Source organism: Chelonoidis abingdonii, chromosome 1 (assembly GCF_003597395.2).
Source record: "Chelonoidis abingdonii isolate Lonesome George chromosome 1, CheloAbing_2.0, whole genome shotgun sequence".
In the NCBI taxonomy this organism is placed as follows: Eukaryota; Metazoa; Chordata; order Testudines; family Testudinidae; genus Chelonoidis; species Chelonoidis abingdonii.
Window position 1 is genome coordinate 257182534 of NC_133769.1, and position 18510 is coordinate 257201043.

The 18510-nt window shown below is 39.3% G+C and overlaps 1 protein-coding gene across 6 annotated transcripts in view; it reads left to right on the top strand.

Annotated features, from left to right (window-relative positions):
- The first annotated feature begins 1838 nt into the window (after positions 1–1838).
- Positions 1839–18510, top strand: part of CCDC138 (coiled-coil domain containing 138) — a 69952-nt gene continuing 53280 nt past the window's right edge. For 5 of the 6 annotated variants that reach the window (XR_012654942.1, XM_075061380.1, XM_075061369.1 and 2 more), the window contains exons 1-5: positions 4255–4337; positions 11015–11136; positions 11970–12154; positions 12997–13155; positions 15913–16032. Coding sequence is in view for 5 of the 6 variants with exons in the window: in XM_075061380.1 (XP_074917481.1) it covers positions 11076–11136; positions 11970–12154; positions 12997–13155; positions 15913–16032 (525 nt within the window). In the remaining variant the exon portion in view is untranslated. Of the gene's footprint in view, positions 1899–4198; positions 4338–11014; positions 11137–11969; positions 12155–12996; positions 13156–15912; positions 16033–18510 lie in introns of those variants that run through there. The other variant, XM_032771928.2, reaches the window with a different exon arrangement.

Below are 18510 nucleotides of genomic sequence, written 5' to 3' on the forward strand. Positions count from 1 at the left end.
GAAGAGGATTGCTGTTGAGCTAGGGCCATATTATAGAAGTGAGGAGAGCTGTTAGTGATCCCTGTATTAAGAATGCTTAACGCTTTCCATTCTTGGGATCTTTTCTTTGAGGAGCTCATACATCTTTATTGTTTGCCAAAAGCCTTTGATATTTGACCGAGAGAATACCTTCAGGCTACCCATTTACCTTTTTTTTTGTCCCATGAAATTCAGTTCAGCTTTTGCCAAGATATGAACTATTAAAAATTGACATATCCCTTCTCTCACTTGCATGCCCCAGGAAAAACATTGGCAGTGTCCCCAAGTAATTGAACACACGTACATTCTAAGTCCAAGATAATACCAAAGCAGCAATAGCAAGCTGTACTAGCTGGGAGCAGCCAGAGTGGATGGGGCAGGTGGAGAGGAGGGCACTCCAGACTAAAGACAAATGGATGGCCCCAGTGGCCCATTCTGCCTGCTTGGAGCATCAGGCTGGGTTTCTCCAACCCATAAATCCACCTGGATCCATCTCCCCAGTCTCCTGGTGATGTAGTTCTGTAGCTCAGGTAGTACCAATCCATGCTGCAACATTGAAGGTTCAGAGTTCAACCTCTGTTGAAGATGCCTGTTGGAAAGGGGGGAAATGTTACAGTTGCACATAATATAATTTGTGTTTTACTTTTTTTCCTTAAAAATAACACACGGAGTTGCATGCAAAAATTACCTTAAAAGAATATTATTGAAGTTGGGAAATGCTAGATTTACTGTTGTCTGTGAAACCTCAGTTCTGCCCCTTTTGATTAAGTTCAATATTCTGTCACAGGTATTTTTAGTAAAAGTCAAGGACAGGTTGTGGGCAATAAACAAAAATTCATGGAAGCTTGTTCCTGACTTTTACTGAAAATACCCTGGGGCAGGGCAGGGGTAGACAAACAGAGCACTGCTAGGGCTTGCAGCTGCTCCAGCCCCAGAGGGGCTGACCCAGCCCCAGCCACTGCCCCAGTGGGATGGGGGCTGCTTCTCTGACAGCCCCAGAGCTAGCAGCTGCTTCAGCCCTGCCCCAGTAGTCCCGGAAAGTAACGGAATCTGTGACCTCTGTAGCAGAATTGTATCTGTAGTTATGATACAGTCTTTGATTACACGATCACGTACTATTTTTTTTCCACGAGAGCACAGACTGGATGCACAGTAGGGCAGAATGAGGGTTGCAGGAGCCACCTTAAATCTGGCCTCTCTTACATTCAAGTGCTTGAATTTGCAACCTAATGATACTTTAATGTAAGTTTTTTAAAGTGTATAATTACAGATTGATGGCAAGACATAAAGTAGGAAATATTGGAGTGACAGGCTGAAATGTAGGACTGGATGGAGCTGTTTCTATGGCTACCTAATCTACTTACGCCTATTTGCTTGAATGGTCCTTATCACTGAGGTATTTGAGGGTCTCAAGTTTTGAAAAATAGAAATAATACTAGCAATCTTTCATTTTTAGCTTATGGGGAAATAGCTTGATTAGTTTATAGTTTGTTTTTTTGTTTGCCCACTTTTGTATTCACCCACGAAAGCTCATGCTCCAAAACGTCTTTTAGTCTATAAGGTGCCACAGGACTCTTTGCTGCTTTTACAGATCCAGACTAATACGGCTACCCCTCTGATACTTTTTTGGTTTGTTTGCTTATGTTTGTGTAAGGTTTCACCTACATTTTTGTTTAGGAAAAATCATGCTCTGCTCAAAGCAAACGTCTTTTAACAGCAATTCCTTAGTAAAGGCACTATAAACAGTAAACAAATACATTGTAATATACATTATAATGGAATTAAAAATAGTAGGGACTTTTTTTCTGTTTTCTCTTAGGATTGTCTTTCAGGTTCATTACAGACCAAATGTAAAAAAGGAAACTCCTTAACATACACAGGTAATACAACAAAAAGGTTGTTTTGGATATCTTTGTTAAAAGGGACATCAATTCAAATTCACTATTATTTAAATTTATCTTAAGAATTCCTGTGCTTGAGGAGAGTAGTTTTATATTCTCTCCAAGTGTATTTTAAGTAGGAAGACATTGGTTTGTGAAACTCAGGCACATGTGTATGGATTCTACAGGAGTACTCTAGGAAGTCTCCTTGCATTACAGATGCAGGTAGGTTGGCAGGAGAGACATAAGCATTAGCAATTCATCTTCCCTGTGAGAAGGAGGGCTGCTGGTAAGGAAGATATGAGTAAAAAAGAGTATTGCTCCCACAGTGTCTAAAAAGAAAGCTCCACTAGCTGGGCATTAAAGTGAAAACTAGTACCAATAACCTTTTGGGGGAAGGAGAAGGTGACTGTAATGACCCAGTACTGGAATAAAATCTTAGGCTGTGTCTACACTGCCACTTTCAGTGCTTAAACTTTTGTCATTCAGAGGTGTGAAAAAACACCCCCTTGAGTGACAAAAGTTTTAGCGCTGGAAAGCTCCAGCACTACACCGCTTGTGTAAAGCTACACCTCTTGTTTGAGGTGGTGGTGTTTTTTTTTTATCACCGGGAGAGTTCTCCCCTGGCGATAAAGTGTGACTGCGCTGCCCACATCACAGTGCTGCTGCAGCTGCGCTGTAACATTGCTAGTGGAGATGTAACCTTACTTTCATCCATAGAATGAAAGTCAGCTACATACACACCCCATTCATGGTATGTAGGGTTCTAGTATATGTATGACAATCTTATTATATATGTTTGAGAAGGTGAGGATTGGGTATTATTGGGATGTGGCAGAAAGAAGCATTTGGTTATCATTGGCACATATATGAACTGGCTGCCATCAGTTGGATTGTGTGGGATGGAGTAAGTGTCTTGTTGAGAGGGGGTTGGTTTGTGGGAAATTCTTTGAGGTGGGTGGTATTGGGTAGCTCCCTATGTGGCAATATGTTGCTTTTAAAGCCTTGTACACAGGGCTGTCCTTAGCTGCCCAGAGTGCCCGGTGGTCAAGGAGCCTCCGTGCGGCAGCTTCCCCACATGGGTGCAGGAGGGACTGCAGGAGTTAGGAGCTGGGTTACAATGGGGCACCCACAGGGACAGGGGCAATGAGGGGACACCCATGGGGGCCGGGGTGCCAAAATGCAAATTCCTCTAGGGCACCAGTTTCCCTGAGGTTGGCCTTGCATGTACAGTACATGCAGGTGCCTAGGATTGCTGACTGGAGGGAAACAGTTAAACATTGCATGACGCAAATTATAAAAAATAAAATTAAAACAGGAAACTTAAAATCTTTTTTAAAGTTTTAGGTTATATAATTTAAGACATTTATATACATTCACTTTTTAAATGTACAGATATTAACTTAATGGTTACCATGCAGGTGGGGTTCCAGAAAAACGCATGTAGCCATGCTAATGCTCATGAAAAGCAAGTAACAGGCTATGGCCATGGCTACACTGGCGTTTTACAGCGCTGCAGCTTTCTCGCTCAGGGGTGTGAAAAAAACACCCCCCTGAGAGCTGCAAGATACAGCACTATAAAGCATCAGTGTAAACAGTGCCGCAGCGCTGGGAGCGTGGCTCCCAGCGCTGCAAGCTAAACCCCATGAGGATGTGGAATATGTGCAGTGCTGGGACTACACTCACACTTCGGCAGCACTTTGAAGTTTCGAGTGTAGCCATACCCTTAGTTGTTCAAACTTCAAATTTGCACAGCAATTAGCATTTGAATGCAAATTGTAAAACTTCAGGAAGACAGATGTGACTTGAAAACAAAGTTGAGGTTTCTAAAACGTTTTTAGTAACAGAACTAAGCTTTTAAAAAGATTCTCAAAATGTAATAAGTTGAATGTTCTTTAAAATTGACTTAATGGTTTTAGAAACAAGGTGGATGAGGTAATATTCTTTTATTGGAACAACTTTTGTTGGTAAGAGAGACAAGCTTTTGAGCTTACATAGAACTTTTCTTCAGGTTTAGTTTTGTTAGGACTTGTTTAGGACTTAATTTTTTTAGTCATCTATAAAACTTTTCAGTTTTAAATTGTTATTAAAATCAAATTTAGCTGGTATTTTGTATTTCTCTAATTTGAATTCCTAACTTGTCAGAGCTTGTTCTAATATGTTATGATTCTGGGTTTTGTTCTCTTAAGCAATAACCCTTAACAGTGTGCAAAATACATTAATGAAATCATTCTGGATTTTTTTTAATGTGTGTTTTTCAACTGCAAAATGAAATATTTAATATTTGAATTATTTTATAGGTAACTTGGACAGTTCATCAGATAATACAATTATACCTCTGTCCATACATTTTTCACAATCAAGAAGTACCCACAATGGAAGAAAGCACTATAGCAAACCTCTTAGTGACTTGTTCAAGAGTTTCAAAAACTTGGATTGGTAAGAGCTGAACCCTCATTTGTCCTTAGACCCCTTTTTCTTCCTCCCATCCTCCCCTTACCCCAAAATCCAAACAAATAATGTTAACTCTTAATATATTATGTAAGATTTCCAGACAGCGTAGCTTTCACAGTTTTTGTATACTCATACTTTCGTGGTCAGTAAGGATCAGTTTCTGTCTGACTAATGTAATGTGAATAAGTCTGTCAAGCGATTAAAAAAATTAATCGTGGTGTTAATAATAGGAGTGCTTGTGGCACCTTGGAGACTAACAAATTTATTTGAACATAAGCTTTCATGGGCTAGAGCCCATTTCATCGGATTCATAGACTGGAACATATAGCAAGAAGATATTTATACATACAGAGAACATGAAAAGGTAGAAGTAGCCATACCAACTGTAAGAGGCCGATCAATTATAGACTCATAGACTTTAAGGTCAGAAGGGACCATTATGATCATCTAGTCTGACCTCCTGCACAATGCAGGCCACAGAATCTCACCCGCCCACTCCCATAACAAACCCCTAACCTAGGTCTGAGTTATTGAAGTCCTCAGATTGTGGTTTAAAGACCTCAAGCTGCAGAGAATCCTCTAGAAAATGACCCATGCCCCATGATGCAGAGGAAGGTGAAAAACCTCTGCCAATCTGCCCTGGAGGAAAATTCCTTCCCGATCCCAAATATGGCGATCAGTTAAACCCTGAGCATGTGGGCAAGACTCACCAGCCAGCACCCAGGAAAGAATTCTCTGTAGTAACTCAGATCCCATCCCATCACAGAGCATTGGGCATACTTACCTGCTGATAATCAAAGAAACCAGTTGCCAAATTAAATGAGCCAAAATTAGGCGATCCTAACATATCATTCCCTCCATAACTTATCAAGCTTACTCTTAAAGCCAGATATGTCTTTTGCGCCACTCCCCTTGGAAACCTATTCCAGAACTTCACTCCTCTAATGATTAGAGACCTTGTCTAAATTTCAAGTCTAAACTTCCTAGTGTCCAGTTAATATTCTTTTGTTCTGTGTGTCCACATTTGTACTAAGCTTAAATAATCCTCTCCCTCCCTAATATTTATCCCTCTGAATATATTATGAAGAGCAATCATATCTCCCTCAGCCTCTTTTGGTTAGGCTAAACGCCAAGCTCTTTGAGTCTCCTTCATAAGATAGGTTTTCCATTCCTCGGTATCACCTAGTACCCTTCTCTGTACCGTTTCCAGTTTGATATTCATCCTTCTTAAACTGGGAGACCAAGAATGCACCACAGTATTCCAGATGAGGTCTCACCAGTGCCTTGTATAACGGTACTAACACTCCTATCTTTGCTGGAAATACTCTTCTGATGCATCCTAAAACGGCACTAGCTTTTTAACGGCCATATCACATTGGCAGCTCATAGTCATCCTGGATCTACAAATACTCCGAGGTCCTCTCTCCTCCTCATGCTTCCCAACTATGTGTCCCTAGTTTATAACTAAAATTCTTATTATTAATCCCTAAATGCATGACCTTGTACTTTCACTATTAAATTCATCCTTACTCCAGTTTAGAGTTGTCATCCAGATCTCCTATATGATACCGGTCCTTCTCTGGTTAGCATACCTCCCAATTGTGTCATCTTGCAGACATATTTCCACTTTTTGTGGCCAAGGTCAGTAATAACTGCAATAAAAAAAATTAAATAAGAATTGGTCCCAAACCGATCCCTGAGGATTCCACTAGTAACCTCCTTCCAGCCTGACAGTTCACTTTCAGTACAACTGCTGTTGTAGTCTCCCCTTAACCAGTTCCTTGTCCACCTTTCAGTTTTCATATTGATCCCCATCTTTTCCAATTTAACTAATAATCCCGATGTGGAATTGTACAAATGCCTTCTGAAATCGAGGTAAATTCCACTGCGTTTCATGAGCTATCATCAGCAGGAGAAAAACTTTTGAAGTGATAATCAGATGACCTATAGAAGGTGTGAGGATACTTAACATCGGGAAATATATTCAGTTAGTGAAATGGCCCAACCATTTCCAGTCTCTGTTAAACCTAAGTTAATTGTATCTAATTTACAATGAATTCAAGTTCAGCAGTCTCTTTTTGGAGTCTATTTTGAAGTTTTGTTGTAAAATTGCCACCTTTAAGTCTGTCACTGAGTTGTTAGAGAGTTGAAGTGTTCTCCCACTGGTTTTGAATGTTATGATTCCGATGAGTCAGATTTGTGTCCTTTTATTGTTTTGCATAGAGACTATCCGGTTTGGCCAATGTATATGGCAGAGGGGCATTGCTGGCACATGATGGCATATATCACGTTGGTAGATATGCAGTGAATGACGCCCTGATGGCGTGGCTGGTGTGATTAGGTCCTATAAAAATATAGTAGAATAACATTAAAAAAAATATTTTTGGATGTTTTCTACATGTTCAAATATATTGATTTCAGTTACAAAAACAAGAATACAAAAATACAGTGCTTACTTTATATTTATTTTTATTACAAATATTAGCACTGTACAATTTTCAATAAAAAAAGTATTTTTCAATTCACCTAATTACAGGTACTGTAGTACAGTCTCTGTCATGAAGTTGAACTTACAAATGTAGAATTATATACAAAATATAACTGCATTCAAAAGTTAAACAATGTAAAACTTTAGAGCCTACAAGTCCACTCAGTCCTACTTCAGCCAATCACTCAGACAAACAAGGTTGGTTACAATTTGTAGGAGATAATGCTGCCAGCTTCTTGTTAACAATGTCACCTGAAAGTGAGAACAGGCATTCGCATGGCACGGTTGTAGCTGGCATCACACGATATTTACGTGCCAGATACACTGCAGATTCATATGTCCCTCGATGCTTCAACCACCATTCCAGAGAACATGCATCCTTGCTGATGATGTGTTCTGCTCATAACAATCTAAAGCAGTAAAGAGCAGCAGAGGATCTGTGGGCACCTTATAGACTAACAGACGTTTTGGAGCATGAGCTTTCCGTCGTGAATACCCACTTTGTCAGATGCATGTGTCAGTAGATGATGTGAATTCCAGGGGCAGGTATATATACTAGCAAGCAAGAGATAACGAGTAGTTCAATCAGGGAGGATGAGGCCCTGTTCTAGTAGCTGAAGTGTTGAAAACCAAGAGAGAAGAAACTGGTCTTAGTGAAGCAAGCCATTCACAGTCTTGTTCAATCCTCGCGCCCCTGGACCAGAAGTTTACTCTATCTACTACAAAAGATCCACAAACCGAAAATCCCGCGACGCCCATCATCTCGGGCCATTGGCACTCTCAACTGAAGGACTGTCTAGATAGTGAATTCTCTAACTCAGACCCTATGCCACCAGCACCCAGCTATCTCTCCGTGACACCATGATTCCTCTGAGGAACTTGCAAGCAGTTGGTCACGCCCAGAAAATACCATCCTCGCCATGGATGTAGAGGCTCTCTCAGAAACATCCCCACACCACAGATGGAAATACAAGCCTCGTCATGGAACAGTATCTCTGATGATCACAGCACTAACTGGCTGGCTTGAGCTCTGTGCTAGATCTCTCTATACTTGTGCTAGTACACTATTTTGCATCTCTGTGCATATATACTGGAGATCAGTGGGCCCGCTAATGGGCATCCCCGCATGTGCCCCACAAATGCCATTAATTTTTTATGGCCTTTGACCTGGAAGCAAGCTTCGCTCTAGCTGTCATGCCCTCACGCCACCTTCTTACCTACGCTACATTGATGACAATCTCATCATCTGGACCATGGAAAGGAGACTCTGGAAAAATTCCCCACGATTTCAACAGCTCTACCCCACCAGTCAACTCAGCGCTGGACCAATTACACGGGAGGCTCCACTTTCCTAGACCACACGGTGCACAATAAGTGAGGTAATTACACCACCCTATTCGAAAAACCTACCGACCGCTGTGCCTGACTTCATAGCCTCAGGTTCCATCCGGGCCACACACCAATCCAGTCGTTGTCTACAGCCAGCACTGAGGTACAACCCATTGCTCTAACCCCTCAGACAGAGACGCAACACCTACAAAATCTCCACCAAGCCTTCCCCAAACTACACCTACCGCAAGAGAAATAAGGAACAGATCAAGAGGAGCCAGAACGTACCAGAAAGCCGCCTACTGCAAGAAAACCAGAAACGAACCGAACAGGACATCCACTGGCCATCAATAGCAGCCCCCAGCTAATACCTCGTCCACACGCATCTCAGGGATTACACCCATCCTGGACAATGATCCCACACTTTCCGGGCGGCCGCCGGAGGCCGTTGGGGTGGCAGGCCTATCTCGCCCACAGACAACCTGCCAACCTGAAACGTATTCTCACCAGCAACTGCACACAGCAACTGCACAGCCGTACCATATTAACTCCAGCTCAGGAACAATCCATTCCACAACCTCGTGCCAACTCTGCCACATATCTACACCAGCGACAACCATCACAGGACTAACCAGATCCAGCCACACCATCACCGTTCATTCACCTGCACATCCAGCAATGTAATATATGCCATCACTATGCCAGAATGCCCTCTGCTATGTATCGGCAAACTGGACAGTCTCTACGGAAAAGATAAATGGACACAGATCAGATATTAGGAATGGCAATATACAAAACCTGTAGGAGAGCACTTCAGCCTCCCTGGCCATCCTGCAGCGAAAAAACTTCAGGACCAGACTCAAAGAGAAACTGCTGAGCTTCAGTTCATCTGCAAAATTTGACACCATCAGCTCAGGATTGAACAAAGACTGTGAAGGCTTGCCATCTACAGAACCAGTTTCTTCTCTCTGGTTTTCACACTCAGCTCTAGAACAGGGCCTATCCTCCCTGATTGAACTAACCTCGTTATCTGTAGCTTGCTTGCTAGCATATATATACCTGCCCCTGGAAATTTCCACTACATGCATCTGACAAAGTGGGTATTCACCGACGAAAGCTCATGCTCCAAAACGTCTGTTAGTCTATAAGGTGCCACAGGATCCTCTGCTGCTTTTACGGATCCAGACTAACATGGCTACCCCTCTGAATCTAAAGCAGTGCGGACCGACACATGTTCATTTTCATCATCTGAGTCAGATTCCACCATTAGAAGGTTGATTTTTTTGGTGGCTTGGGTTCCGTAGTTTCCGCATCTGAGTGTTGCTCGTTTAAGACTTCTGAAAGCATGCTCACACCTTGTCCCTCTCAGATTTTTGGATGGCATTTCAGATTCTTAAACCTTGGGTCTAGTGCCATAGCTATTTTTAAAAATCTCACATTGGTACCTTCTTTGCATTTTGTCAAATCTGCAGTTAAAGTGTTCTTAAAATGAACATGTGCTGGGTCATCATCCAAGACTGCTATAAGATGAAATATATGGCAGAATGTGGATAAAAAAGAGCCAAAGGCATACATTTCTCCCCCAAGGAGTTCAGTCACAAATGTAATTAGCGCATTTTTTTTTTAATGAGCATCGTCAGCATGTTCTCTGGATGGTGGCCGAAGCGTGAAGGAGAATACAAATGTTTAGCATATCTGGCACATAAATACCTTACAACACCAGCTACAAAAGTGCCATGCGAATGCCTGTTCTTACTTTCAGGTGACATTGTAAATAAGGAGTAGGCAGCAGTATTTCCCATAAATGTAAACAAACTTGTTTGTTTTTGGCGATTGTCTGAACAAGAAGTAGGACTGAGCAGACTTGAAGGCTCTAAAGTTTTACATTGTTTTATTTCTGAGAGCAGTTATGCAACAAAAAAAAATCTACATTTGTAAGTTACACTTTCACGATAAAGAGATTGCACTACAGCACTTATATGATGTGAATTGAAAAATATTATTTCTTTTGTTTATCATTTTTACAGGGCAAATATTTGTAATAAAAAATAATAGAAAGTGAACACTATACACTTTGTAGTCTGTTGTAATGTAAATCAATATATTTGAAAATGTAGAAAAACATCCAAAAATATTTAATAAATTTCAATTGGTATTCTATTGTTTAGCAATGTAATTCATCACGATTAAATTTTTTAAGCGCAATTAAATTTTGAGTTAATTGCAATTAATTGACAGCCTAAATGTGAACACTGATTTTGGGTAGGTGAGTTCATCCACTTACTTGAGATAACTATATATGTAGGGCTCAGCTAGTGGGATGCAGGGTTTAAGATATATCGGGTACTAAACAAGTGAGGAGAAAAGAAAACAGCCAGAGTTGACAAGATAGTCTTAAATCTATTTAGAGAGATACTCTTAATGCCCCAATGCACCAAGCTGAAAGAGAACATATGTCACACCTTTTTTCTTCTTCTCTGGATATCCTGTTTGCAAGAAAAAAAAAGTTGTGCTTTGATCTGTTATAAAAGTGGTTTAGTTGTTGCATGCATATAAGGATTTATTTATGAAAATTAGATCATTTACTTGTTCTACGGGTTTTGCTAAGTCATCAATTTAATTGTTTGACTGTAGTTAATATCTTATTTTATAAGTGTTTTCATTTTGAAGGGATCTCAAAGTGCTTTTCAAATTGCTTAGTGTTGTATCTTTGCATTCAGTCAAATATAAATATGCCGGAATGAGAAACAGCTATATTATTATGCAAATCTTTACATTACATACATAACATTTTAGAATGGCACTGAATAATTTCAGATTCATGTCATCCATTTGTATTTTTTAGCTTTGATGATGAGCTGGATTCGCTCTATGATTCAAGTCAACTAGAACTAGAGGAAGAGGTCATGAATGTCTCTGCAACTGATGCAATTCCAAATACAGTCACGTACACATATACAGAAACAGGTAATCAGAAAAATATTAAATTTACCTTCAATTTATCACATAATTTTTGACTTATTTGTGTGAAAAATAAAACCTTTATTCATGTTTCAACTGAATCTTTTTCATAATTCAATTAATAAAATTAATTGAGTAAACTATATTTTAGTTTTGAGATGTAATGTTTTAGTTGCGCTTGTCATAATTGTATTTTATATATATATATATAAGACAAATTCTTTTCTAAAAGATTGGCCTTTTAAAGTCTCCAGCAATGCAGTTCTGATTATTGTACATTATGGATTAAGAAATAGAGAAAAAGAAAAATCCAGCCGTTATTAACACAGTATTTTCAGTTTATAAAATGAAACATTTTCAATGTTAAGACTAAGTGGTCTGATTAAATAACACTGTTCCAAGATATTATTTGACTTCTGCATAAAAACATCTCTCATCATGTTCCTTCATGTTCTCCCACCATCACCAAAAGAACCAGTCAAAACACTGAGAAATAGTTACTGCTTAATAGCTATATTGTGGCTTCAGTCTGCGCACAGATCTTCTAGTGATGTCTGTTGAACTTTGGTGTATAGGTTGAGGATATAATTTATGTATAAAATTGTACTGATCAGAAAACTAATAATAGGCCAAAATGAATCACAGGAAATAGATGATAAAGGCTTTGAACAAATACTCATAGTATCTCAGGAGATACTCAGACTAACTTTTCGCTTTAGTACTTGATATCCTGCTGTTTAATGTGTTTCTACTTTTATGTAATAATAACTGGCCATCTAATTTTATTAATCTAAACTGCAAGAATAATTTTTATAAAATGTGTTCTTTTCATTTCTTAGATGTCACCCTACCATCCAATTTGGCTGCAAACACAGTAACATTTAGTGACCATGATATCAGTAGTGGTCTGGTTAGGAAGATTGTGAGCAAGCCTGAAACTCGGATATTGAGTGATCAAAGATTAATACCATCTCACATCAACCAGATTTATGATGAGCTATATGTCATACATCAGAAACTGCAGGTAGGAACTGGAAATGACTTTAGAATATTTAGAGTATTTTTGTTTTTAAAGCTGCTCTTATCATTCTGCAGCATAATGTAAGCTGCTGTATTGCAAGAGGCTTTAACAACTTGTCTAATGAGGCAATGTTTTCTTGTGGATAGAGGAGGGGGCTTGAAATCTTCAGATAAAAGGCAATGTATTACAGTAACTAGTATTAACCAAATAAGTGCCTAAAGTCAAGCTTCTAAACAAGAGGTTGGCAACCTTTCAGAAGTAGTGTACCAAGTCTTTGTTTATTCACTCTAATTTAAGGTTTCGCATGCCAGTAATACATTTTAACTTTTTTAGAAGGCCTCTTTCTATAAGTCTGTAATATATAACTAAACTGTTGTTGTATGTAAAGTAAATAATGTTTTTAAAATGTTTAAGAAGCGTCATTTAAAATTAAATTAAAATGTAGAGGCCCCCCCTACCTCATACTGGTGGCCAGGACCCAGGCAGTGTGAGTGCCACTGAAAATCAGCTCACGTGCTGCCTTGGGCATGCGTGCCATAGGTTGCCTACCTCTGTTCTAAATCCTGGTTACCTAAGTAGAAGTGGCCTGATTTTCAGAGGCTTAACAACCCCATCCCAGATGGGAATCAGTTGGATCACTGTGTTGAGGTGCTAAAAGTAGTCTGTTTTCAGCATTTTGTCCCAGTACACCAAAGTGGTGCTTATACTCAGTGAACCATACATGCAATCTATTATATAGATTTCCATAAAACTGAAAGAATTCCTGACAAAATGACTGTATTTCAATATGTTATAATAATTTCATTTTTATAACTTTTTAAAATTCTCCATTTTTTCTGACACAGCAAGAAAATTCAGCACAGCAGGAGTATGCTCTACAACTTCAGAAACGAGAACATTTTTTAGCTGAAAGAGAAGCATTGCTTTTCAAACATGAAGCTGCTTTGACTAAGATAAGAGGTGTGGAAGAGGAAGTTCATGCAAAATTTCAAATTATAAAGGAGGTACAGTAATTTGTATTAGAATTATTTTCTCGGGCAAGCGTCGTTATCTGGGGCAAACCATTTCTCTTATTTCTTCAGTCCCTCAATTTCGTCACCTGGACGTCACAGTGGAGATAATTCTCATTTTTGTAAAGAGCTTTGAGCTCCTCAGATGAAAGGTTGATATATAAGGGAAAAATAATATTGCTATGTATTTTGGTTATTAGTAGTTGCTTTCTCGGAAAGATGAGTTTAACAGTCTGGTTCAGGGGTTGCCTTTTGCTGTTATAATTTGGAGAACAATATTATCCATTTCTAAAAGAATAATTAAATGTAACCACGTGTCTGACTTTTGTTCTGCATATTAGAAAGAATGGTTGGAGATAATTTTTCTAAAATTTTGTGATATGTTAGGAAATAGTTGGTCGGAACATTTTCAACTAAATGAAATTTTGTTACTATGTTGTTTCATCTAAGCCGAAATATTTTGTGGCGCTATATTGATTTCAATGAAAACTTTGTCATAGGGATGGGGGTCTGGGGTGAGGGGAGAAGGAGGCACACACACTCTGTGGCCTGAGTTAAAGGTAGCAAGATAATATATCTTCAGCCATTTGAGACGTGTATTAATGAATCATGAAACAACAGTCTGGAGTGTTTTAATGCTATTTAATTTTAAAATATGACATTTAAAATTCATTTCCAGCAATAATTTTTAGTATGACTTCTTTTGTTTATAATGATATGCAATATATCTTTTTCCTATAAAAATAATTTTGCAGTGTAAGGATGAGAGAAAATAGTAAGGAAAAATAATCTATGTGGTTTAAACTAATTTTTTAAATACACCTCTGCCTCGGTATAAAGCTGTCCTTGGGAGCCAAAAAATCTTACCCATGTTATAGGTGAAACCGTGTTATATTGAACTTGCTTTCCACCGGAGTGTGCAGCCCTGCCCCCCCGGAGCACTGCTTTACTGCATTGTATCCAAATTCTTGTTATATGGGTGGCGTTATATCGAAGTAGCGGTGTACTTTCCTAAGATTCCTGGACTCCTAAACTTTTTCCTGTCCCCTGAACCCAGATATACTTTCAGCAGCAGTTTAATAAGCTCTTGATCTATCTTTTGAAATAATTTTTTTTAAAAAAAGCAGCAAAACTCTGAAATTCAGCATTTCCACTGCTCTTTTGACTGCTTCTAAAGTGCTGTAGAGCCAAGGAGGAGGAAATATTTTTAAGGATTTAGCATTTCCCTTTTGAAGTCTGGTTTCCTGAGACATTCTGGCAGCCATGTCACAAAACTAAAAGCTCCTAGTAAATTTTCTTAGTATAAGTTATATGGTCCAGCCAACCTGTAAAACACAGTAGCTTGGAGAAGTTCATGATTTTCTTTGAAGTTCTATGGTTCCCTGCCAGCATGGCTACTCTACTTAACAGTGTCTTGCAGGCAACTGGCTCCTTTTCAGTTAAGAAGGTGAGTTATGTTTTCTGAGACTAGCTCTCTTCTGTTATGATCAGTTGGAATTCTTTTTTTTTATACTGTCTCCAGGGTTGAACTTCTGAGGGTAGGTGCCAGAGCATTCCAACTAAAGGCTTTTGGCGCTCATGTTTGTTTTTTCTATGCCTATATGTCACATTCAGAGATTTCAGCTTTTAAGATGATATATAAGACACATTTTTTCAGCTTGGCTTTATAGGAGCATGAAAGCAGGGCTAGAAAAATTTAGCAGATGCTTATTGAAATTTTACCGAACACTTGTCTGCTATTTGAAGACTAGTACAAAAGATGGTAATTCTCAGATTAAGGAAAATTTTCCCTTCTCTCTCCTATCCACATTTGTCACAGCTGCTGGGAAAAGAGACACTTTTGGTATTTTCACCAAAGTGTTGTCTCCGTTGTCTGCTTTGGCATGTCATTTTAAGTATTAAACTTGGCTAGTAGGTGTCTGAGAAATTTGAAGCCTCCCAAGGTCCTCTGTCTGCTGGAAAAAAGGAGCATTCTCTCTCTGCTTCACTTTCATACTCTACAGCCCCTTGGCTGTTGCACTGAGGTGTCTCTGCTACTCTACTCCTCCTAAACCTCCATTTTTGAGTTCTCTGCCTCAATGCATGTCTCTGCTGCTGCTCATAACTGTCAATCAGTAGTAGAGGAAAAATGACATGACCTCTCAGTTTCACTGCTACCCACTTTTCTAATTTATATCAGAATATTAAAACAAAGTATTGCATAAATTTGTAGCAATTCCAATTCATCTTTCCAAGTACAAGAAAAACTTCATAGCAGGCTGCTGAGGTGCTTTATGCCATTAGGAATATTTGCTGCACTGGAGGGAAGAATTTTGATATCTTTCTGGCTGAGGTCCATAGTATTCCCTTACGAATAATTAGTGTAAAAATCAGTTTCTCCTTTTTTTCCCCTCCCATATTAACTTGTTTTTCCACCTGTTTTATTTATGGAATTGATTCTTTGGAGACCCATGTAAATGAGATGATCTGATGATATGATACATACATTTTATGGTGGATTTAAAAAGAGATACGACCTCACCAAAAAAGGTCAGCAGGCCTGCTATTGCTCACAACCACATGGTAATTTTATTACTCTTTTTGATGTACAGGATAGTCCTGATTTTCAAAAGATCATGGGCACAAAGTGCAGGCACACTTGGGCATGCAAAATTGCACACCTGACCCTCTGAAAATTAAACCCTCTGTTTTAACATACTGATTGCAGAAGTTGTTTCTAGTTGGTATATCATTAATCATATTTTTCTATAGCAACACGAGGCAGAAGTTAAACAGCTGTCAGAAACATTGAAAGAGAAGACTAAAGAAAGCAAGAGGCTCAAATCATCATTTGACACCTTGAAGGAAATGAATGACTCTTTAAAAAAACAGGCAAGATCCATTTTCATACCTATTGAAGAAAAATTGTAAATATTAGAATCAATTTAAATTATTTTTGGAAAGTTGATTGATTGTATTTGCAGTCCTATTAAACAAGAAATGACTCTTGTTCCTTTCCTACAACTTGGTTTTTCTTTTAACGGTTGGTGTCTTTTTTTATAATCTCAAATACTGATAAAGTTTGAATTACTCTTCTGAATAGCTGGCAACAGGTCACTCATAAGAAAAGAAACATTTCAGTATCCTGCCAAGGTAGTTGAGATGCCAGGGATAGATAGCCTTAAAAAAATTCAGAATGCAGCCCTGATAATAGCATTGGCAAATCTTCATGTATACCATAATGTTGTGGAATCTATTTTTTGCTGCTGAATTGTGCTACTGAATTTAAGCTTTAAAATACAATATATAATTGTAAATATAACTTTGAAAATATAAGCTAAGTGTAAATAATAACAGACCCAGAAAGACAACCGGAAACAACTATTCAGAATGGTGTCAAATATTCTGTTCATCTCACTGAGCTGTTAAATTTCAGGCCTAAAATGTTGTTATAATTGTCATCTCTAAACTATATTTCACTGTGGATCTTCCAGCTAACATGTTTACCCCATAATCTTAAAACTATTTCTCATGCTCATCAGGTGCTAAAAATCTGTTTCCTTCCCAACTGTCAAATCCTTTGTTTTTCCTTAGGACAGCTTCTGCAATGCAGTTGTATATGTACAAAAATCTGTGGCATATTCAAAATGTGGGGGCAGGATAAAATTAAATAACCCAAGGGGTACCATACTGATTTACATTGCTCATTTTCAGATTCAGTTAATTAGAGATGATGCACAATTTTCAGTTTGTTGTACCGGTGCGCTGAAGAAAAATCTAGTGATCTTGCTGCAGAATTTAGGTTCAGTTTATCCTGAAATACAAAATGATAGAGGCAGTGATAGTTACCGAGTGGGAGATTCAAATGGTTACCTCAGATTGGCTTTGCTACGAATGATTTATAGTGAATTATTTCAGCTTATTTTTATTTTTTTATTTTGGGGGGATGGAAAACAAGAGTACATATGCTATTTTACCTTTTCATGATTGATTATGGAGCATTTTTGTGATGTCCTCCTACTTTATACCAGTGTAGTAAGAAAAAGTTAAGGCAGTTGACAAATGTTAGTCAAATTTTTAAACCTTAAGGCCAGAAGGGACCATCAGATCATCTAGTCTTATCTCCTGTATATCACAGGCCACTAAAAACACCTAGCTACTGCTAGCTAGACCCAACAACCAGAATTAACAAAAATATTACAACCCTCAGAAGACTAAACTGTTGTGTGTCTTAGGGCATGGCTACACTTGCAGATGTAAAGTGCTCTGAGTTAAACCAGCCTTCGTAGAACACAGTAGGGAAAGTGCTGCAGTCTGTCCACACTGACAGTTTCAAGCGCACTGGTGTGGCCACATTTGTGGCACTTGCAGTGGCATTGGGAGCAGTGCATTATGGACAGCTATCCCAGCATGCAAGTGACTGCAACATGCTTTTCAAATGGTAGGGTGGTGTGGAGTATGACAGGGAGTGTGTTGTGTGTGTATGTGGGGGCGAGGAGTGGGTTTTTTGGGGGCTGAGATCATGTCAGCATGCTGTCTTGTAAGTTCAGACAGCAGCAGACCCCCCCTCACCCCAGCCTCTCTCTCTCACTCACAGCATTCCACGCTAATGATTGCTTTGTCTTGGGGAAGATAAGCAGCTGGTTTTCAGGAACAGAGCTTGAAAGGGCATATCCGCATTCCCACTGAGATTCAAAACAAAGACAAGAGTGGCCACTTGACTTAAGGGGATTATGGGACGTTTCCAGAGGCTGATCAGAGCGCAGTAATGCAACACTCTGTTTACACTGGCTCCGCAGCACTTCAGTGGGGGTGCAGCAAATGTTAGTCCACTCACCGAGGTGGAGAACCAGCAGCGCTGTAGCCACGGAGGAGAGCGCTTTATGTGCCTTGCCAGTGTGGATAGGGAGTGAGCTAGTGCACCTGAGGCTCCTTTACTGCGCTGTAACTCGCAAATGTAGCCAAGCCCTTAAGATAGAGAACGGGAGAGACCAATGTGAGACCATGCCCGAAGTCCCTGCCATGGCTGGGGATTTATTAAATGAGAGACCCTGAGGATCCTAGCAAGTGCTTTGTGCCCCCTGCTCCAGAGAAAGACAAAAAACCCCAAACTCCCTACCAGTCTGGCGTGAGGGGAAAATGCTTTCCATACTCCACATATGGTGATCAGTTAGACTCTGAGCATGTGAGCAAGAACCAACCAGTCAAGTGTCTGAAAGTGAATTCTCAGTTCTATTTCAGAGCACCGGTGTAAGTTTGTGTATACCGTACGCTTCATTCCACCATATAGATGCTTCCAGAGAGACTGCTCTATAGAAATTAGTTATGCGGATAGTGCTTTGAAGCTGTAAAGATACCTATAACTGTCAC